This window comes from Pseudorasbora parva, chromosome 12 (genome assembly GCF_024679245.1).
Source record: "Pseudorasbora parva isolate DD20220531a chromosome 12, ASM2467924v1, whole genome shotgun sequence".
In the NCBI taxonomy this organism is placed as follows: domain Eukaryota; kingdom Metazoa; phylum Chordata; class Actinopteri; order Cypriniformes; family Gobionidae; genus Pseudorasbora; species Pseudorasbora parva.
In genome coordinates, this window is record NC_090183.1 from 545,001 (window position 1) to 567,389 (window position 22,389).

Consider the following 22,389-nt stretch of genomic DNA (forward strand, 5'->3'; position numbering starts at 1 on the left):
CTAGTAAATGTTTAGATGTTTGGACTAGAAACAAGACAAAAATACTGAGTAAGAAGAGCGTTTTTTGTAGGGGTGTAACGACTCATCTTCTACATCGATGAATCGATTTTTTGTTTTGTTTATTTGAATAGGGACAAGTTTGTCACGTAAACACGTTACATACTACAACAGTTTAGCCGAAGCTAATTCTCAATGTCCGTCCCTAGCCTTTACAAAAATTAAACAATACACAGTAAAATTAAACAAAATATTACAATATAGAACAAAATCAACAAAGCTGCCAATCAGTGGTCACATATTTGACTTCTGATTAAAGTGGCTTTGAGTTTGTGTTTAAAAATGACCCAGTTTGACTCTCCTTTAAGTTCAGTAGTCAAACAATTCCAGACCTTTGTGCCTTACAGAGAAAACCGATTGTTTTATATTCCTATAGTGATTTATATTCCTATGATCCAACACATTGATCTGTGCTCGGCAAGTTGGCCTTCCGCATGACATATATCGATCTAATATTGTTTTAAAAGGCAATCAATCGATTGTATCAATAATAGGAAATAACGCATTTGATTTAAGCACGTCAGACTTTATCTGGATGTTTTTTCTTAGCCCTTTTAATGATAAAGGCGTTAAACTCAGTCTGCCTATATGTGACGTCAGCCGCACGCGCCAGCAGCCGCAGCGCAAAGAAAACAGAACATAACACTGACAGGATTGGCCTTAACAGCGGAGGACAGAGAAGCAAACGAGAAATGATCAGGCCAGCATCGCGGTCCAGTGTGAGGAAACACTGTAGTAAAGAGGGAGATGTTCTTAATAAGGCGCTCGCTGTTTGCAGTAGCAGCAGGTTCAGCCTCGGCTCATTAAACCTGAAGAGATGTTGGTTGCACTTCATTTTAGATATTAATATTATATTTGTATTATTTTTATGTTGAAAAACAACAGCAGAAGTAGCAGGTAAACCTACTGTTAATTAAACCTGAAGAGATGTTAGTTTCACCTTATTTTTGATATTAATATTGCTGAAAAACAGCAGAAGTAGCAGCAGTAGTGTGCTGGTTGCACTTATTGTACTTTTATATATTGAAAATGAGAGCAGAAAAGGTTAACTTCCTCATAATTCAAGCTGAACTGTTGGTTCCACTTTATTCAAATAAAATGTGAACACATTTGCCATTAATTGTTTACTTGTTTGTTTATATCCATAAATAATTGATATCTGATTCCCTTAAAAGAAACAACAGGAATCTAGGAAACTTCACCTGCTCGTGTTTATTTCAGTCTCACTGATTAAAATTTTTGGCTAAAAAGTTACTGAATCGATTTCAAGTCACTGAATCGTTTCGGATCGGATCGTTCTAAATGAACCAATATCGTCCTTGAATCATATCGACAACATCAAATCGTGATACGAATCGAATCGTTGTTAAAACGAATCGTTACACCCCTAGTTTTTTGCAGTGTATCGTAAACAGCCCAAACGAGACCCAGCCCTAGAGACGAGTCAGCTGATGGATGATGTTTTTCTCTGGGCTCAGATCCAGCAGCGCAGGTGTGAAGCGGTCCTGAAGCGACTCCGCTGTCAGCTGATGAAGGCTCAGGCTGGACACTGGCAGCTGCGAATGGACATCACACACCTGGAGCAGCAGGTGCAGGAGCTCCGGGCCCAGCTGGAGGAGCGGCGCTGAAGCAGAAATACAGGTGAGAAAGCTCAGTCAATAATGAGCCTGATGTTGATCTGCTGACCCCCAGGGCGTCATAGGTGTGTGTGTTTCTTCAGGAGAACACAGATGAAGATGTTTAACTCAGCCGTTGCTGTGTGTCGGTCATATAATGATGTGAATGGGGAACAATTCTAGGAGAGTTAAAAACACACGCTTAAGCCCTATTCGGACGGGATTAGTAAAGTAATCCCGGTAAATGGTAAAGTAATTTTACTTCAGGTCGTCTGTAATATTAATGGCCAATTCGTCCGGGATAAGACATCTCAGTAAAACTAGCAGAAGTGTGAGGATTAACTCGCTTTACACACCACAGTAACCTCAGTCGTCATGTGTGTATGACGTTGCTGTTATCACGTGAGCAAACACACATGAGCGCCAGTCTGAACTCCATCTACCACATAATGTGTGTTTGAATAAACAGTTAGATGCAGTGTAACGATTCTGATTGGATTGTGTTGGTAATAGAGACTTTCCTAGAGCTAAAATAAGTGTTGTGCCTCTACACTGCAAAAAAATGCTTTTCTTACTCAGTGTTTTTGTCCTGTTTTAAGTCAAAATATCTAAACAATTATTTCATTAAGAAACATTTACTACACAAGCAAAAGTAATTGTCTTGTTTGGGGGGAAAATTACTCAAAATTGAGTTAGTTTTTGCTTAAAATAAAGATAAATAATCTGCCAATGGGGTGAGAAAAATAATCTTGTTTTCTGTTTGAATTAAGATTATTTTTCTCACCCCATTGGCAGATTATTTATCTTATTTTAAGCAAAAACTCTCTTCATTTAGAGTTATTTTTCCCAAAACAAGACAATTACTTTTGCTTGTCTAGTAAATAATTCTTGTTTTAAGAATTTTTTAGATGTTTGGACTAGAAACAAGACAAAAATACTGAGTAAGAAAAGCTTTTTTTGCAGTGTATAAGTGCTTTTGATCTTCCTTTTGCTTTAAATGATATGCGGAAAATACTGGAGGTTTGCCACAGAGTTGTCCATCCACCTACAACACAACCGAATGCTTCAAGCGCCTCAAAGCTTGCAAAATGCACTTTTTTTATTTTTAAAGTGGAAATGACGGGATTTTACCATACATTTTATACAGCGGATCTATTTTTATGAACGGGATTAGTATTATCCAAGGTCATTTTTCCGGACCTTTTTACAGAAGGTAAAAGTCACTGTAATCTTTACTGACGTTGTCCGTAATGACTACCGAGGTGGCACATTCAGACGGGACTAAAATCACAGAGAACCTCTGGTAATAATTACTTTCCCCCCACGTCCCCATGTTAATCTAATCCAGTCCAATAGGGCTTTAGACAACATGCACAAAGAGCTTGTGGCTCATGACAGACACAAAACCATCAGTTTGTGTGAGAAATCGTAAAAACGAAATCGTATTTATATCATTTTTTTCCTCAAATACAACGCTCGTATATCCCATATCCACTGCGTGTATTATTGACCTTACCGCAGGTGAAGCGTGTGAAGGCTGTTGGATATAGTGTTGTATTTGGGGTAAAAAATAATATAAATACGGCTTGATTTCTCCCACAAACTGATGGTTTTGTGTCTTAAAGGCACAATATGTAATGTTTCAGCATTAAAAATATAAAAGATCACTATATCTATGTTATATATTTTTTAAAGTTGTGTGTTTACATTATCCCGACAGTTCCAATTAACTTCTAAATCCAGAGAAATTAATATTTTAATTCGAAGACACGGAGCGTGTCTTTATTTCTGTTATGTCGCCCGTCTTTCACGTCATATCCACGTTTGCGTCTTGCTTCCTGCGAACTCGGCGGAACCGCCAAACTCAAAGAGGAACACTGACAGACAGTATAAGGGGAACACCCGTATAAAAAAGTCTGTACGATAATGGATCATGACTACTCTTTGCCTGTACGTTTTGCCAGCTCAACAAAGCGCAAACGTACGGGTGAAAAAAAATGACCCGAGAAGATTTTGGGACAGTAGAAGAAGCAAGAGACGTGTAAACCTTGGAGAAGCCTTTGAAAGATGGCGAAATCTTCGTGACAAGCTCGGACTGCAGAGAGATGCTGATCTCACTTGCGTTTTAATAAACAGGTAATTTAAGTAACCATTCAGCTAACATAATAATCATATAATCAGAACATGCTGTATGTTTGCATATTGCATAGCGATCTTGACCACATTGAGACGAGTTTAGCTGAATACGTATAACGTTACATTTTATATTGTATCGGCTTTTCAAACAGGCGGATTCTGTGTTTTTGGAGACTGAAACTGAGACTTTTTAAAACTGATTCAAAAGTATATTTCTATCCGTATATTTGGTGACACGATGATGTCATGTGTAAAACGCAGATGGACTAGCTATTGTTGGTTTTATATGTAGCTGGAGAAAGTAACGTTAGCTTCATAAGGTAATATGCCACTATCTTGGTCAATTAATATAAGGTGACCGTCACTTTTATCATATGTTAATACTAGCTACATATAATATTGATTTAATAATGATCTACTTATTCATATATCTCTGAGTTCCAAAATAAATGTTTATTAGAATGATTGATGAACGTGGGGAGCGACACAGCGCGTGTTCCAATGAACAACGTATTGCTGGTGCTGGTTCTCTCATTTACTGTTTTATGTTGGTAATGATAAACTAAATTGAAATGTATTTCCTTATTGAACAGTTGATATACAGAATGTTCGACAATCGCGGATGCCATGTCAACATATCTATAATTTGAGTAACTCAAATTATGATGCGCGGTTAATATGTCAACATAGCCTACCAACTTATAGGTGTGTTGGCATAGCGACCGCCCGCACAACATTCTGTCTCACACATTATCTAACGTTACTGATAAGTTTGTTAAGTAACGGTAGCTCGCTGCTATTTCATTAGATTGACATTACATAAAGTGAAAAGCCGTAACTAAACTTAACAATAATAGAGATGTTATATAACAATCAATTACCTTGTCAGTGAACATGTTTTCTGCTGGAGATGCCAGATTCGCTGGTTGACAGTGGCAATAATGACAACAACTCCCATGAGCACACGCACTTTCCCGACGTCATCAAAGTACGTCTGTTGTTATTATTTTGAATGAGTGACCCCTAGTGGCCAAAAGTTGCATACTGCACGTTTAACTACTTTATAATAAAAACCTTTTCTATAATAAAAACCTTTTCCTGACACAGGAAATTGCATTTAAAAAAATAATAATGGTATTTCAGTGAAACCCGGTGGCTAGTTGCGATACTGCGCCTAAACAAAATCTCATGGGAACTTACATTTTTGTGATATCAACTTCAAATTTGGAACGCAAATTGATTAGACATATGGCTTTGATTTGATAGTAATTTTAAAGTACAAATTATTTTGTAACATATTTTATATGAAATATGTAGTACGGTATATTTGATTTACAGTAAATTTAAACTTGCGTAATTTTTTTAATAATTTTTTGAAGTGATTTCACTTGAGCAATACTCCGCTGACTGTCTTCTTTAGAGTGAGAGCTTATGTCTAGATTCCAAAGCATTCTTGAATTGCAACCATTTAAGTTTGGATAGTGAATTTTCATGTATATTCGGCCGAATGAGGAATCTACAATATATATCTATGATCGCTCCAGCTTGACCTCAGACGGCAGTAATAGCGGATGGGAACACTAGATGAGATTCGCCTGATATGAGGTAAAAATATCATAAAAACTGTTGATGTTCTCTCAGAAACCGATCGGTTCGTGTCTTAAGACATCAGTGTGTCGTCACGAGCAGCAGGGTGTGTGTGTGTGTTGTCTAAGCGTGTGTTTTTAACTCTCCTAGAAGTTCCCCATTCACATCATTATATGACCGACACAACAACGGCTGAGTTAAACATCTTCATTAGTGTTCTCCTGGAGAAACACACACACCTATGACGCCCTGGGGGTCAGCAGATCAACATCAGGCTCATCATTGGCTGAACTATCGCTTTAAACCGCAGGCTGAAGCTGACATCATCAGACCTGATCCGCTCTAGAATCTGATTGGTCAGCAGAGCTTCAGGTGTTAAACCGCAGGTCAGGACTGCTCGAGTTCAGTGGAGGCTAAAATCAAAATAAAATGCACAAAATATAATTTTTTACAAGAGGAAAGACTGAAGTCATGTTCATATTTTACAATGTCAGTGTTCAATAAAACCTCAAATCAACATTTCATAGCAAGTGTTCTCCATCATCAGACCTGATCCGCTCTGATTGGTCGGTGGGAGTTGCTGAGTCACCCAGGAATCACTCACCTTTTTTTAAAATTGGATATCAATACATAGACAAAGAATGAGTCAGTCATAAAGTAGAACAAACAAACAAGGAAGGAAGGAGGGAAAAAAATAATACAAGACGGGTATAACGAATCAGAATAATCACATCAGAGAAAAAATAAAAAGACTTGCATATTTGAATTGTTTTTAAAGCCGTTTGATTACATGAGTTAGCGATAGTCCCAAAATAATGTTGAACTTCAACAAGCAAAACATGAAATAGAATCACTCACCTTTAGACTCAACATTTCGCTGTGACATCATCAGACCTGATCCGCTCTAGAATCTGATTGGTCGATGATTTTTTGGCATAAATCTATTAATCAACCTCAGTCCTGATCAAAACTACTAAATGTTAATAAAAGTACAGAAGTATTTGTTTTCAAAAGTAAATGTCCTTCTTTATGTCGCCGCATTATTGTATTATAGTTGTATAAATGCACATTATGCCATCATGGTTTAAGCCAGTCAGTGACGCTCCATCTGACACACTAGCAGACGACTAACTTAAACTCATTTAAATACTTGTAGAAAAGTTACAAAGCTGCTGTCACTTTAAGGCCGAATGCACGGATCCAATACACTGATACACATCTGATATTCTCACACTGTTCACCTTCACTGAAGACAGAATCAACTTTGTTTATGTGAATCCTCCACTAAATGAGCATTTGGACATCCGTCTTCTTCCATTTTGCTCTAAACTATAAATCAGTGTTTAATAAATGCTGTGAAATCATTGAACTTCACGAGACTCTACAAGAGTGATTCCTGAAAGGCTTTCTGCAAAAACCCAAACACCTTTTAAAGAAGAAAAAAATCATCACTGACTTTCAAAGCTGCGACAGAAACGACTTTCCACTTCGAGGACCTTGATAGAAATGTAGTGGAGTAAAGAGGACGATATTTGTCTTTCAGATGGAGTGAAGTTAAAGTCAGAAGATTACAGAAAAAATAATACTCCAGTAAAGCACAGAGACTCAAACAGTGAACTTCAGTACAGGACTCGAGTAGATGAGCTGAGGGACTGTCCAGATCTGCAGTCTTGGGCTTGTCAAATATCAGGAACAGCATTGGCTTTGATGCACTGGTAGTGTTTGTGCAGGCAATGTTTTCTGCCCCATTGACCTCCATTATAACCAAAGCCATGGCACCATATAATCATGCATTCTTGATTGTTGGTGTTTTTCCCCGGTTGGGAAGAGGTCAGGTGTGTAATGTTTACCGTTGATCACCAGGTGGCACCATTAACCCTTTAGAGCGGCTGTGCTAAAGAACGCTTCATTTCTGGCTGATAGTTTTGACCACTGGCAGATCTCATGGTTTATATGGAATATACTGATCATGATGAATATTTCGCCCAGAGACACGTGACGTCTTTCTCCGTTCCACAACACATTCCTGCATCATCTCTAAATATGTATTTTATATCAGTTATAACGATCTCATTGATTCACAAGCATCCGAATCTCATTAATATCAGCATCTGCTGCATATTAGAGCTGATTTTCCAACATATTCTCACTATGAGCCACAGAAGCCTGATGATGCTCAATATGCAAAACGTACATTTATTAAATATTAGAATATATATTTTGTCGAAAAGTTCAATAAATTTAACAATCATTGCACACATCAGGTTTAAAAGGGTTAAAGATGAGCTGATGGTCAGTCTGAGGAAAAAAGACCAACTCAGGGTCAGCAGTCAGACGACTCGAGCACACACACACTCATGCATACACACACGCACACACATACACACGTTCATGCATACACACACACATAGACACACACACGCTCATGCATACACACGCTCACGCATACGCACACACACACGCTCACGCATACACACACGCACACACATACACGCTCATGCATACACACACGCACACACATACACGCTCATGCATATACGCACACACGCTCATGCATAAACATACACGGTCACGCATACACGCTCACGCATACACACATACACGCTCACGCATACACACGCACATGCAAACACGCACACGCTCATGCATACACACGCACATGCAAACACGCACACGCTCATGCATGCACACACACACATGCAAACACGCACACGCTCATGCATACACACGCACATGCCAACACGCACACGCTCATGCATACACACGCACATGCCAACACGCACACGCTCATGCATACACACGCACATGCAAACACGCACACGCTCATGCATATACACACACACACATGCAAACACGCACACGCTCATGCATACACACGCACATGCCAACACGCACACGCTCATGCATACACACGCACATGCAAACACGCACACTCATACACACATGCTCATGCATACACACGCACACACATAAACGCTCATGCATACACGCACACACGCTCACACATACACGGTCACGCATACACACGCACATGCAAACACACACATGCAAACACGCGCACGCTCATGCATACACACACACATGCAAACACACGCACATGCAAACACGCACACGCTCATGCATACACACATACATGCTCACGCATACACACGAACATGCAAAAACGCACACACACTCTCATGCATACAAACGCACATGCTCATGCATACACACGCACACTCACACACATGCACACGTGCGCTCATGCATACACACGCTCATGCATTCTCTCTCACACACACACACACACGCATACACACTCACAGACTCATGCATACACACACACACACGCACGCACAATCATGCATGCATACACACACATGCATATATACTCACACACACTCGCGCACACACACAATCACACACACTGAGTGAAAATCTGAACTAATAAACATCACCAATCTGTCCCCAGATTATCCGCAACTCCTTTATATTTCATGTTCTCTGAAATATCTAATTAAACATGTCCTCGTTAGCGCTGGATAAACCCAGGCTCATCACTCATGTGATTGTGTTGACATATTAAAGCTTTTTCCAATGGGAGTAAATGTTCTATAAATCCGGGGAATGATGTATGAATAACGTTTGGAGTGTGTGGAGATTTCTGACTCAAACTCACGCCTTTACAACACACTCACTGAAGCGCACCCACACACACACACACCAACTGAAGCACACACACACACACACACGGAAGCGCACCCACACACACTGAAGCACAGACTGAAATCTGCAATCAAACACTGAACTGTGATGTTATTTTACAGGAGACACTAGAGAGCAGTGGATGGACACCAGCTTTCATTTCAGGGTCATTTATTACAGTCAATGTGCAGCTGCATGACGTCACATCGTTTGAAGGAAACATGCATGTACTGTGAGGTCAAGGGTCACGATCACTGACCGGCGCGATGGACTGTAAGGCAAATAACTTAAAATCGTTCATGTGTCCGTTCTCACCGCGAAACAGTCCCACAGGTCAAAGTTCACGTTCGCCCTCGTTTGGTCGTATTCACATGTGGTCGACTACAAAGTGCTCATTTATATAATACAGCAACGAAAATAAAAGCATCATAAAAACCGTCTGGCTCCGCAGCACTGATTGTCTGAGGCGGTGAAGCTCGTGTGGCGTTTGACAGCAGTGTGTGTGATGAAGTTCATGCTGGAGTCTGTTCACAGTATAGAGACAGAGCGTATTTAGGCCACGCCCACTAACCCTAAGCGTCTTTAGGACACGCCCACCAACCCCTAAGCATGTTTAGGACACGCCCACCAACCCCTAAGCATGTTTAGGACATGCCCACCAATCCCTATGCGTATTTAGGCCACGCCCACACCTGGGGGTTGGCACGACAATCCAACGCTCTCCATTGACTTTGTATTGCGTGAGGCATCTTGTCATTTCAGACTTATTACAAAAACAGAGAACAATGTCTAAAAGCTGATATGTGACGAAGTGAGCAGCAAACAAGCTAAAGAACACAGAACTACGGTTGTATAAGCTGTCGACCCAAAAGACGAGCGTTTAAGGAGACGAAAGTGGACACAGGCAATGAGACGTGAAGCTTCATCAGGAGGAATGGCTCCGTTTTGGGATCCGGACACTCAGTGTGTCTACGTGTGCAGTAAACATTCTGTCACATATCCAGATGTCAGCTTTATATCTGATATTTGCCGTCTCTTATCACGTTCCCCTCCAGTGGGCGTAGCTCTCAGAGTAATATAACAGGTTGAACTCCGTCTCATTCACTTTTATGCCTTTAAACGCTTGTTTTTTGGTCAACAGCTTATAAACACTTCTGGGTTTTTGGTTCTGTGTTCTTTAGCTTGTTTTCTGTACACCTCGTCACATCAGCTTTTAGACATTGTTAGTTTTTTTGTAATAAGACAGACATAACAAGGAGGCACTTCATGCAATAGAAAGTCAATGGAGATGGCTGGTTTGTTCTCCAGCAGAGGTCAGGCGGAGGCCCCGGGTCAGCAGAGGTCAGGTGGAGGCCCTGGGTCAGCGGAGGTCAGCAGGGGTCAGGCGGAGGGCCCGGGTCAGCAGGGGTCAGGCGGAGGGCCCGAGTCAGCAGGGGTCAGGCGGAGGGCCCGGGTCAGGTGGATGGCCCAGGTGAGCAGAGGTCAGGCGGAGGGCCCGTGTCAGCAGAGGTCAGGCGGAGGCCCTGGGTCAGCGGAGGTCAGCAGGGGTCAGGCGGAGGGCCCGGGTCAGGTGGATGGCCCAGGTGAGCAGAGGTCAGGCGGAGGGCCTGGGTCAAAGGAGGTCAGGCGAAGGCCCTGGGTCAGCAGGGGTCAGGCGGAGGCCCTGGGTCAGCAGGGGTAAGGCGGAGGGCCCGGGTCAGGTGGATGGCCCGGGTGAGCAGAGGTCAGGCGGAGGGCCCGTGTCAGCAGAGGTCAGGCGGAGGCCCTGGGTCAGCGGAGGTCAGCAGGGGTCAGTCGGAGGGCCCGGGTCAGCGGAGGTTAGCAGGGGTCAAGCGGAGGGCCTGGGTCAGGTTGAGGTCAGCAGGGATCAGGTGGAGGCCCCGGGGCCCGGGTTCGGGACCCCTGTGGTGGGCGAGCTGGACTGGACCTGGGCCTGGAACTGGGCCAGCTGTTCCGGACTGGCCAGGGTCTTCAGTAATGCGTTCTCCTGCTCCAGCTGGGAGTTCTTCTCCATCAGCTCCTTAATCTGCTCCTTCAGCACCTCCACCTCCTCTCGCACCGCGTACATCAGGTGACTCTTCACCAGGTCCTGCGGGAACAGGTGGGACATTTAGCTCACGCTATTCATCTCATTAAACATTCATCATTTGCTGTAACGTAAACAATCACAGATCTTATTTTCTGCAAGCTTCAGTCAGATCGATCGAACGGCTGTCGTGAGTTCTGTCGTGAGTTAACTCGCGGTCGATCGCACGGCTGTCGTGAGTTAACTCGCGGTCGATCGCACGGCTGTCGTGACAACTATATTTATGGCATGGCTATCGTGACTAAACTAGATTGATCGCATGGCGGTCATGAGTTAACTCGCGATTAATCGCATGATTGTCGTGACTTAACTAGATTGATTGCATGATTGTCATAAGTTAACTCAAGATCGATCGCACGGCTGTTGAGAGTTAATTCACGATTAATCGCATGGCTGTCGCGAGTTAACTCGTGGTCGATCAGATTAGCTCGTGGTCGATCACACGGTTGTCGTGAGTTAACTTGTGATTAATTCGCACATTTTTATCAGTTCTAAATGTACCTTAAATTAAACTTTTTGAAGTTTTTAATACTATAATGAACACAAGTATGGATAAATATGCATGTTTTATGCAAATGTACGTTTATTATTAGTGAAACCATACACATGAATACTAGACGTGTCAAAGGTCACAGATGTTTAGTTTTAACACTGGCAGCTTAGTTCCGAACAGAGCACGGTTCATATGAAACATTGATATTGTGAAAGCGCACCAGTACCACACACACCTGGAGGAGGCAGTAATTATTAAAGCATTCATTTTGACAGTAATATTTAATGCAAATATCAAAAATATATACAATATACAAAAAAATATCCCCCAAGCATAGCATTTTGTTAACTGAAGAGTATATGTTTTAGTGTTTAGACACCATACTCATCACAGTTTTAAATCTGAGTGTCCTGTAAAGAACACATTCAGGGATTTTCAGAGGTTTCACCATGACCACTCCCTCTTCTGTCTTTAAATTAATTACTATATAATTAATTATTATAACATTATGATTATATTTTGCAATTATCATTTAAATCTGACTCATTTTCAAATATTATAGTTGTGAATTAATATCTCAGGAAATTGTAATGGGGTTTCAAAATCAGAATGACTTAATAAACTTGTGTTACTAAACAGGACCTTGATTTCATACATCCACTGTAGTGGACATCAGAGCAACCTAAAAGCGAGTCATTGAGTCAATTCATCCAAGAATGAGACAGTTGTTTATAAACAGGTTATTGAATTTTTGATTCAAACGATTAATTCAAACACTGAATCGTTCAGTAACACACAGTTGCTGTGAGATGTGTTACGGTTCTCCTGTGATATTTTCGCTGCTGAAACAGAACAAAAACAGTCAATATTGACTCTCAAATGTAAGTGATTAATGTTATTTAATGGTTTACGGAGCTGTTGTATGAAAGTGTCATTTTCAGTCGTGATGGTGTTCAGGAACACACTCTTGGTCGTGTGATGTTGTTTAACTGCATCATATGATATAAATATATATAAACGTCAAATGTTGAATGTTTATCTCAGTGTCTCATGTGTTGTGATTTCTCCTCGAGAGGCTGCAGAGCGTCAACAGCGCCACCTTCAGTTTATTATATATTATATTATCCACTATCAATCGACTTTGAATTTTGGTGATTCGTTAGTTGTTGTTTTTTTTTTTAATCAGGCAAGCAAGGAAGTTCTCTCACTTTCCCTGCAAGAAAAACACTTGACAAGCGTTAATGTTGAGCCCAAATCATTTAGCGGAATCAAGCTGCGATACCGAACAGCGCCACACGGAGACGCCAAAAACAACTACAACCACTCTGACTGCATAAACCTACGATTACTTAACACCTTACCTTCACGAGAAGGGCTGTCATTTGAGAAAAATCAAATTAGAAAGGATATCAAATATCAAACAATGTATTCGAATATATTTGAATATCTACGAGCCTACATTTGGTCACGGGCCTCCGCTACAATACGTTCAGAGCGCCCTCTATTGGATGAGATGGCAAACAATAAAATAAAAAACAAATGGATTAATCATAAGCCACGTTTACATGCAGACTTTTCCCATTCCGATTAAAATAATTCAGATTTAAAGATTCAGTGGACTGTTATCTAAACTAGGCATGGCTCGATACCACAATTCTGGCTTCGGTACGGTACCACAATCTAATACCGATGTTAAATCGATACCACACGGTCTGATATTAGCGCAGGTATATTGCAGCAAGTTGAGTTTATAAAGTGGGAAATTACAAATGTTTATTAGTAAATTAATCAGCAACTTTTATCACATCAGATCAGTCATTCGAAAACTTTCTTGTGAGAAATAATTTTAGCAAAAATCTCAAAATTATTAAATTGCTCCTGGTTTCAGAAGACGTCGCACGACACTAAAGCGATCTGCATAATCCGAGTCAACATTTCACGCTCGTCTCGGGACGGATAACGCAAATCATTTAATCATTCAAGCGATTTTATAGCATTTCATAATAAGTTACAGGAGATATGAGCTCATAACAACACACACACACACACACACACACACACACACGCCTGTAACCTAGAGCTCACACATTACGTTTCCTTAAACAGTCAAACACACAGATTGATGTACAATTGTCCGTCTTTAGTGAGTATTCACACACACACAGGCGGTCGTGTCTAACACGAATGTAAACAGTGCAATAGTACGCATGCAAATATTATGAGATCTAAACGCCATTGGTTGAAACGGACGCTGGAGATTGTGATATTCGGTCTCATGTTAGGCTGTGTGTGTGTGCTGATCAGTGTTAAAGGAGAATAAATGTCTAAATGAGATGGTCTGAATGATCACTGACCTGTCGATCGCTTCAGAAGTCTTAACATGAGATTCTCGAGTGTGTCAAATTGAGCTAAAAACATGAGAAATGTTTGCCTGGGTTTGTTTTGAAACTGTTCTATTGCAGTAGTTTGAGATGATCGGATAAAGAGGATTTTTGTCTCACACACACACTTAAATCTCGAGCTGGTTTGACTAGAAACATGTATATTTCTGATGGAAAATCCCAGAATTGTACGATCTCAGTGTATTTCTGAAGCTTCCCTGGGATGGATGAGGGATTGTGCCGTATATAATCTGGAGTCAGAAGAGGAACAAAATGTTCTTCATCCAGAGGGGAGGAGCTTCAGTTATTCAGGGCATCAGTGTCAGCGTTTGCCTAGCAACACACACACACACACACACACACACACACACAGCAGGAGTTCCCAGCCTGTCTCCTCCATATGAGAATTTATCATAAACAATAACGAGACGTGTTGATGCCGCGACTGGATCAAAATTATGATTTTATGACACACACACGTTTGTTTTTGTGACATATGGGGACATTCCATAGGCGTAATGGTTTTTATACTGTACAAACCGTATTTACCATCACACACACACACAGCCCCTAAACCTACCCATCACAGGAAACATTCTGCATTTTTACTTTCTCATAAAAACTCCTCCTGTGTGATTTATAAGCCTTTTGTAAAGTGGGGCCATGGGTAATGTCCTCATATTTCACCCTCTCCTGTAATACCTGTGTAATACCCATGGCATTATACACATTTGAGTCCTCATATGTCACAAAAACATGCCCACACACACACACACACACACACACACACTCACCATGGCTTGCTCGATCTTGTTGTCTATGGCGACCACACTGGCTCCTGAGGAACTGCGGGAGAGAATAACACACATTATTCATTCATTCTGATATGTTGCGTAACATCCGCGCCTCAGACATCCTTTCGATAATAACGGCACCGATACCGCGAGGCTCCGTTAATCACCGACGCCGTACCTGTTCTCGAGACTAACGGGCGACAGAACCGACGACAGGAACGCGATGGAGAAGCTCCTCAGCCGACACACACCGACGTCCATCGCCACCGCGACACACGGAGCATTCATGCTATCCCGGCCATCCAACAACGCGTCGAGCTGAAGCCGCGTCGCGTCACATTCTCGCTCAGTGCGGGATTTATTCCGCTGATTCAGACACAAAGGCTCCGAGTGAGAGTCCGCGGACACGGGCGCATTAGCATAATAACGGGCTGAGCGCACGGCGGCACGCCATTGGCTGAGGCGCGGCTCATTTCACTAATGTATGCAGCGCCATGCCCCTTCCTGCTGCTCGTCATCATAACACCCCCATTACATCAAAACTAGTTTAATAATTATATCAAATGTAGGCCCATCTGGAGGTAAACGGGCAAAACACAGAATAAGTGAACAATGTTTGCGCCTTTAGAACCGTTATTAATACGGCCGTGATTTGTACAGACGCTCTGAAGCTGGACTGATTAAATAAAATTGCTTTATTTAACTTCGCAAATAGTGTCTGTCCTTCAAGTAATTCAATTAAAACTCAAAGTTTCTTAAAGATGATAGACTATAGCAAGCCCTTACTCACATTACTGTAATATTAAAGGACAGAGCCCAAACTATTAGCCTAAATTCAGCTGATATTCATGTTCTGAAATAATAATCAACCCAGTGTGTAAACATGTCAACTTCACATAAGGCAGTTTCTGCATTAACTTATAAATCTCATTATAAAATGATGTATAATCATTTATTCACAGTGGCAGATTTATTTAAACACAATAATTCAGACATCATATATTAATATATAGGCTAATATAGTGAATATATAGGCTAATAATAAATATAAGCGTGTTAAGTGCGTAAAACACGCTGATAAAGGTTTACTTCACCGCTTTTTCATATTAAACTCTGTTATTCCCTTAACTAAAACGAGTTGACACACACCTCTCTCGTCTCAGTGCTCTTAATCTCTCTGACGCGTGGTGACGATCTGATAGCATTTAGCTTAGCCCACTAAGCCCAGTTCATTCACTATGGGACCAAACAGAGATCAAGTTAGAAGTACCAAACACCTCCATCTTTCCCCTATTTAAATACAGCTACACGAGTAGTTGAACGATCAAGTATGGTGACAAAATAAAATGTGGTACTTCTCTAATCGGATAACTATAATGTATGGCGGATTAGCACTTCTGAGAGTACTGCGGCTCGGCGCAGTAAAAAGTCCCGAACGAAACATCTTCCCTCACACCTCCCCCTCACTCTCTCATTTCTGTCAATAGGGAGATGTGAGGGAAGATGTTTCGGCCGGGACTTTTTACTGCACCGAGCCGAAGTACTCTCAGAAGTGCTATTCCGCCATACATTATAGTTCTCCTTTTTAATCCGATTAGAGAAGTACCACGTTTTATTTTGTCACCATACTTGATCGTTCAACTACTCGTGTAGCTGTATTTAAATAGGGGAAACATGGAGGTGTTTGGTACTTCTAACTTGATCTCTGTTTGGTCCCATAGTGAATGAACTGGGCTTAGTGGGCTAAGCTAAATGCTATCAGATCGTCACCGCGCGTCAGAGAGATTAAGAGCACTGAGACGAGAGAGGTGTGTGTCAACTCGTTTTAGTTAAGGGAATAACAGAGTTTAATATGAAAAAGCGGAAGTAACCCTTTAACTGTTAAAGACAACCGCACCTAAGCCCTCAGTATGAATCAGGGATGGAAATTAGCAACAGCCAAATGCGGGTGATTTTGAGTTGTGGCGGGTTAATAAAAATATCTACTGTTTCACCTCTTTATAAACTTTGTTTAATGCATGCGAGTGCTGCTGCCGTATGTTCGAATATAAGCAGTCGTTTTCGCCGTCATCATCACCCGGGTGTGTGTAACGTTAGAGCCAGAAGACGCGAATGAGGAGGACCCGCGCGCTGAGAGAAGATTCTGTCTCTGTGCATCATCCGGAAGCACGCTCTCGTCTCACAGCGCGCAAATATTGAGTTCTTTTTCCAAGTCTTGCGCTTGAACGAACAAACTCCCACAAGAAGTATGTCAACATGTCCATCTTGATGAGTATCCAAGCAGACACAGTCTGAATATGCCTCAAGTGAACGTTATACAGTCGAGAAAGACGAGCATATCCTTCATTAGCTCTTAAAGGGGCAGTAGCCTTTACTGATGTCTGTTTAATGTCAAACAAAAGGACATCACTCACTGCTCTTGATTCAATAGCTTTTGTAAGTTTAATAAGGATAAATCTTTCATTTAAACAGTTAAATATGCCGTTATTTTACATTTGATTACTTTATTCAATGTCTGTCCCTTTCTGCAGGCCTGTGCATTATTATTTAATATACACATGAGTGAGGTCGAGTTAAACATTGTAGTTTGAATTTTATTTTATACTGTGCATGTGCTAAATAAATATTTGCATAACTTGTAATTGATTTATTATTTGAAACTTTAATATTAATTTATGCAATTGTAATGCCTTGATTTTTAGTAAAGTTAGTCATAGCATTAGCCATAAATGCAATGGCACTAATAATTGGCATCATTTCTTTTGGTGTTGTTTTTTGGCCTTGGTATCCTCTCTTTCGGTTTTGACAGTAGGGATGCACCGAAATTCTTGGCCGAAGCCGAAACCGAATAATAATGAAATGATTGGCTGAATACCGAACGCGCTGTTTCGCATTTTTTCCATTTATTTGCCCATTTTTTTTACCATTACAATAATTAAATAGTAAAAATTAGCTTTTTACTATTTTGTGTTGCTTTTCAGAGAAATAAATCAAATAACAAAAATACAATTTCAAAATATTTATTTAACACTGAACATTTTTTTAACATTCCAGCAGATATTATAGAAACTAAGCACAACATAACTTAAAATAAATAATTAGTAAAATAAAAAATATATTTTTATTTGGCCATCTTTGAAGCCGCCCTTCTTGAATAGCCTATGTTAGGCCTATAACTGACTGCTGAAGGAATGTAACTCTGTATGTCTACAACAGCCTACATAGCCTACTTCAGGAAAAGCGGCAGGTGCTTCTTTATGAAAAGTAGCTTCTCTGCTTTCTCACATGAAAGTCGGCTCCTCTTAGGGCTGGGCGATATGGCCCAAAAAAAAAATCCCCGATTTTTTCACCAAAAATTCGATTTACGATTTAAAACGATTTTTTCCCCCCTCCTACTTAAAATCAATCTGCAGATGACAAAGAAATTGTTCAAAACAAGTTTTAACTTTATTTTGTTTAGGTAAAATTAAATAATCGTCGTAAACTAAAAACTCGAATTAATCCATAAAATCGATTTATCGCCCAGCCCTAGCTCCTCTTCTCATCGATGACATGAGATGCAGCTCTAAACAGTGCTTCCACACTGCTGACATGTTTGCTGCATAAAGCGCGCCCCTCTCACTCTACGTGGGTTACTATTTGATCGCGCCATTAAAAACGTCATTGTTCGGCCAAAATTATTCGGCCTTTTTACTTATTCTGCCGAATACCGAAAGTGCTTTTTTTGGCTATTTTCGGCCGAATAATGTCGGTTGCCGAACATTCAGTGCATCCCTAGTTTTGGCCAATAACTGTGATTTCGGTGCATCCCATTCCCTTCTGACAATGTTCTGATCGGTGTGTCATCAACACGCTTCAGGAGATGCCAAAACTAATAGTTTCATTGTTGGGACTATAAACCTAAAACTGGAAGCCATAAAACATCACGAATCCTCCAAATGCCACATCCAGGTAAAAAAAACAAAAGAGCGCATAGAGCTCTACTCATTTAATGAAATGTATATCAGTTCATGTTTGTGTGTGTATAAGAGAGAAAGAGAAAATGTCAGTATTTCATTGAGACTTGAGATTAAATAAACTGCTGAAGTACTGTAGAGCTTGTAGTATTCATTTTCACGTGCAGTTACACATTGTCGGTGAAAAACAAGAACGTGGCTGGGTAAAACACTGAGTGGCTGCTAGATTTAGAAATCCACAGCGGCCAGTGGACAACAAAGTTGTGGTATGAATGCGTGTAGCGTTAATCTCTATAGTCTAATAATAAAGCATAAATTTGATGTTGACATAATATTCACACCCGCAGTTCAGCAGTTACTGCACGAAATATTATCACATTTTACACAGTTAACTTTAAAATATAGCATATAAGATTTATATCCTTTTTTAGCTTTTCCTGCATTTGCACGTTTATATCTCCCAGATCAGGCTTTACTTTAAAAACCCTGAATGATGAGAATCTCTCACAACTGTGTTTATCCTTCTGAGAATTCTGATATAACTTCCACAGAGACCTACTGCAGAACATCTGGGAAGAAAATATAAAATTGCAAAACTTATTATAAATTATTTGTGCGCTTTTTTTTCTTCATATGCCTCTGTAATGTTTAAACTCATGAGAGGGAAAACCGCTGCTCTATTGTTCTGAATATCGAGTGAAGCGCTTCACAAACAAGAACAAATGTAGGCGGGGCTTGATTGGATGGTTGTGGGTTGCTATTGGCTGATCTCATGTGAGTGACAGGTGGCCCCGCCCTCCTCATCAGAGGTGTTCAAGATTCTAAATAATGATGTGCACTGAGAAATCATGTCCAATAAACACCTTAATATTAAAGAAATTAGTACATTTTGATTCCATGGTGACTTTCACGTTGCTATAGAAATGGAGGAACACGTGACGAAATTAATCTGCGGAGCGAATCCCGGCGCGTTTCTGGAGCGGTTCAGAAAGCAAAAGCCAAAAGATGACGGCGTGACGTCTGATCACACACACACACACACACGTTTGTTTTTGAGAAATGTGGGGACTCCATAGGTGTAATGGTTTTTATACTCTACAAACCGTATTTTCTATCCCCTTACACTGCCCCTAAACCTACCCATCACACACGTGTGTGTGTGTGTGTGTGTCTGAGATTGAGTGTTAGTGTGTGTGTGAGAGTGGGTGAGAGAGAGTGAAAGAGTTTATGCATGTGAGTATGTGTGAGAGAGAGTGTGAGTTTGTGTGTGTGTGAGTGCGTGAGAAAGTGAGTGTGTGAGTGAGCTGTGAGTGAGAGTGTAAGAGAGAGTTTGTTTATGCGTGTATGTGTGAGAGAGTGTGAGTTTGTGGGTGTGTAAGAGTGTGTGAGAGAGTGTGTGAGTGAAAGTGAGTGTGTGAGTGTTTGAAAGTGAGTGTGTGCGAGAGAGTGAGTGTTTGAAAGTGAGTGCGTGCGAGAGAGTGAGTGTTTGAAAGAGTGAGTGTGTGAGAGTGAGTGTTTGAGAGAGTGTGTGTGTGATAGAGTGAGTGAATGTGTGAGTTTTTGAAAGTGAGTGTGTGTGTGTGTGTGAGTGAGTGTAAGAGAGAGTTTGTTTGTGTGTATGTGTGAGAGAGTGTGAGTTTGTTTGTGTGTAAGAGTGTGTGAGAGTGAGTGAGTGTGTGTGTGTGAGAGAGTGAGTGTGAGAGAGTGAGTGTGTGTGTGTGTGTGTGTGTGTGTGTGAGAGAGAGAGAGTGAGTGAGTGACTGAGTGTGTGTGTGAGAGAGTGAGTGTGTGAGAGTGAGTGTGTGAGAGAGTGTCGTGTGTGAGAGTGTTTTAGAGAGTGTGTGAGTGTTTGAGAGTGTGTGTGTGTGTGCGAGAGAGTGAGTGAGATTGTGTGTGTGAGTGTGTGTGTGAATGAGAGAGAGAGAGTGTGTGTGTGTGTGTGTGTGTGTGTGTGTGTGTGTGTGTGTGTGTGTGTGTGTGTGTGTGTGTGTGTGTGTGTGTGTGAACTCTTACCTGTCCTCATCCGCACCGGTGGAGACAGCGAAGGCTCCGGCGGGTCCGAGTGCGGCCGCAGCGTCCGGTACCGGGAAGCCTCCGGTCAGCGAGAGCAGCGAGTGATGCTGCAGGAGCAGCCGGTGCGCGTCCTCGAGCTGCGAGGCCGTCACGTGCGGCGGCGGGAATGCGGTCCTCGCGCTGGGCCGCGGGGACACGGGCGGAGGAAGCGTCCCAACCGGAGCCGCGCGGGGAGACACCGGAGGTGGAGCTGCGTAATCCACCGGAGGAAGCGTGGACACCGGAGGGGGCGCGTGCGTCCCGGCGTCTCCCCCGCCGCTTAACGTGCTTCCCGTAGAGCTGCTGCTCGTGCTGTCGTGCTCCGTCTGGATGACGCTCTCAACGGCCCGGTTAACGGCGGACACCGCGGCGTCACCGGACGGCGGGTCTTTCTCATAATACTCCGCGCAAGTCCAGCGGCCTTTCCGGAACGGCTCCGAGTTGGAATCGAGCTTCACCACTCTGAACCGGGAGGCGGCGGCGCTTACCGGAGGAGCTGTCGGTAAAGGAACGGGTGAACCCGCACTCGCAACGACCTTCTGATGGACGCCGTTAACCATGTAGTGCATCACCGGCTCGTTCGGCGACGTGACTCCGGGAGTCTCGCTCCCGTGCACACTATTGAGCGTCTCCTCCGAGGAGCTCCGCACGGGGACGCCGGTGTCGGTAGCCCGGGACACGGACACGTCCAGCATGTCGGACGAGGAGAGGTCCTCCGTGTGCGACAGGTCGTCGTAGCTCTCCGTGTCGTCCGCGATGCTGTTGTTCCCGCTGGCGGACACCTGCGCCGGTAACACGCTCGTGATCTGGAAGCCGCTTTTTTTCTTCGTCCCGGTGCTCTGGAGGTTGAGGCTGTGCGGGTGATGAAGCGGACCGGGAGAGGACGAACCGGACGGATGGGGCTCATCAGGCGGGACCGCGGCTCCGCTGCCCCGGCGACCGGAGAACACCGATGGGTGCGACATCCGCCGGTTCTCTCCGGTGGACTCCGGGTGATGCATCCGGGGAACTTCACTCTCGGTTGGATGTGAATGTGATCTACGGTCGGTGCAGTGACGTCAAAAAACCGCTTATAGTCCCCATTAAAGCGCAAGCACGAGTTTGACAGCTTTAGCAACGAGTGTTTATAATAAACAATGCAGGCTAATGCTAGCGGTTAGCAGTTAGAAGCGCAGCTATTCAACTAACAAACCCCATCTAAGTTAACCCTCACAGAAACACATCCTCTCGAGTGTGTGTGTGTGTGTGACACGCGTCAGTTTCGACTCAACACCGGCTAATAAACGAACATAAACAGACTCGACATCCCCTCAGACGCGCGTCCGAGCTCCGGGTCTGACCGAACACAGAACCGAGCCGCGGGTTAAATCCGTTTTGTGCCGTTTCCCGCTCTCAGGCCTGGGCGAAGAGAAGTGAGGTGAGGTGAGATGGCTTCACTCGCAGGTTTGCTGTCTCATCCTGTGTCTGTCTCATCACCGCTCAACTGTTAGCACGCTAACCGACGAGCTAGCCGCTGTGGTGACGCAGGAGGGGGCGGAGCCACGGCG

The 22,389-nt window shown here is 42.5% G+C and overlaps 2 protein-coding genes across 8 annotated transcripts in view; one reads left to right on the plus strand and one right to left on the minus strand.

Moving 5' to 3' along the window:
• Window positions 1-10,622, plus strand: part of LOC137093792 (coiled-coil domain-containing protein 122) — a 19,953-nt gene extending 9,331 nt beyond the window's left edge. The window contains exons 5-7 of one of the 6 annotated variants that reach the window (XR_010908559.1): window positions 1,536-1,698; window positions 9,203-10,426; window positions 10,521-10,622. Coding sequence is in view for 5 of the 6 variants with exons in the window: in XM_067458676.1 (XP_067314777.1) it covers window positions 1,536-1,685 (150 nt within the window). In the remaining variant the exon portion in view is untranslated. Of the gene's footprint in view, window positions 1-1,535; window positions 1,699-5,623; window positions 5,921-6,939; window positions 7,600-9,202; window positions 10,478-10,520 lie in introns of those variants that run through there. The other 5 variants (XM_067458676.1, XM_067458679.1, XM_067458677.1 and 2 more) reach the window with 5 other exon arrangements.
• Window positions 10,623-10,729: 107 nt separating this feature from the next.
• zgc:65895 (uncharacterized protein LOC393546 homolog) lies at window positions 10,730-22,389 on the minus strand. 2 transcript variants are annotated; one of them, XM_067458665.1, is made up of 3 exons: window positions 20,804-22,389; window positions 14,835-14,886; window positions 10,730-11,169 (listed from the first exon to the last, which is right to left on the minus strand). In XM_067458665.1, the coding sequence occupies exons 1-3, from the start codon at window positions 21,841-21,843 to the stop codon at window positions 10,948-10,950; spliced, it is 1,314 nt and encodes a 437-aa protein (XP_067314766.1). In that variant the 5' UTR covers window positions 21,844-22,389; the 3' UTR covers window positions 10,730-10,947. The 2 variants fall into 2 exon arrangements, with proteins under 2 accessions (XP_067314766.1, XP_067314767.1); XM_067458666.1 differs by lacking the exon at window positions 20,804-22,389 and adding an exon at window positions 15,013-15,271 and having other exon boundaries at window positions 10,755-11,169.

Excerpts from the sequence above, each read along its gene's own strand:
- zgc:65895 (XM_067458665.1), bottom strand. The coding sequence starts at position 21,843 with ATGCATCACCCGGAGTCCACCGGAGAGAACCGGCGGATGTCGCACCCA. Across the intron at positions 14,887-20,803 it reads ACCGGTGCGGATGAGGACAG|TTCCTCAGGAGCCAGTGTGG; the intron begins GTAAGAGTTCAC and ends TCTCTCCCGCAG. Across the intron at positions 11,170-14,834 it reads ACAAGATCGAGCAAGCCATG|GACCTGGTGAAGAGTCACCT; the intron begins GTGAGTGTGTGT and ends CTGTTCCCGCAG.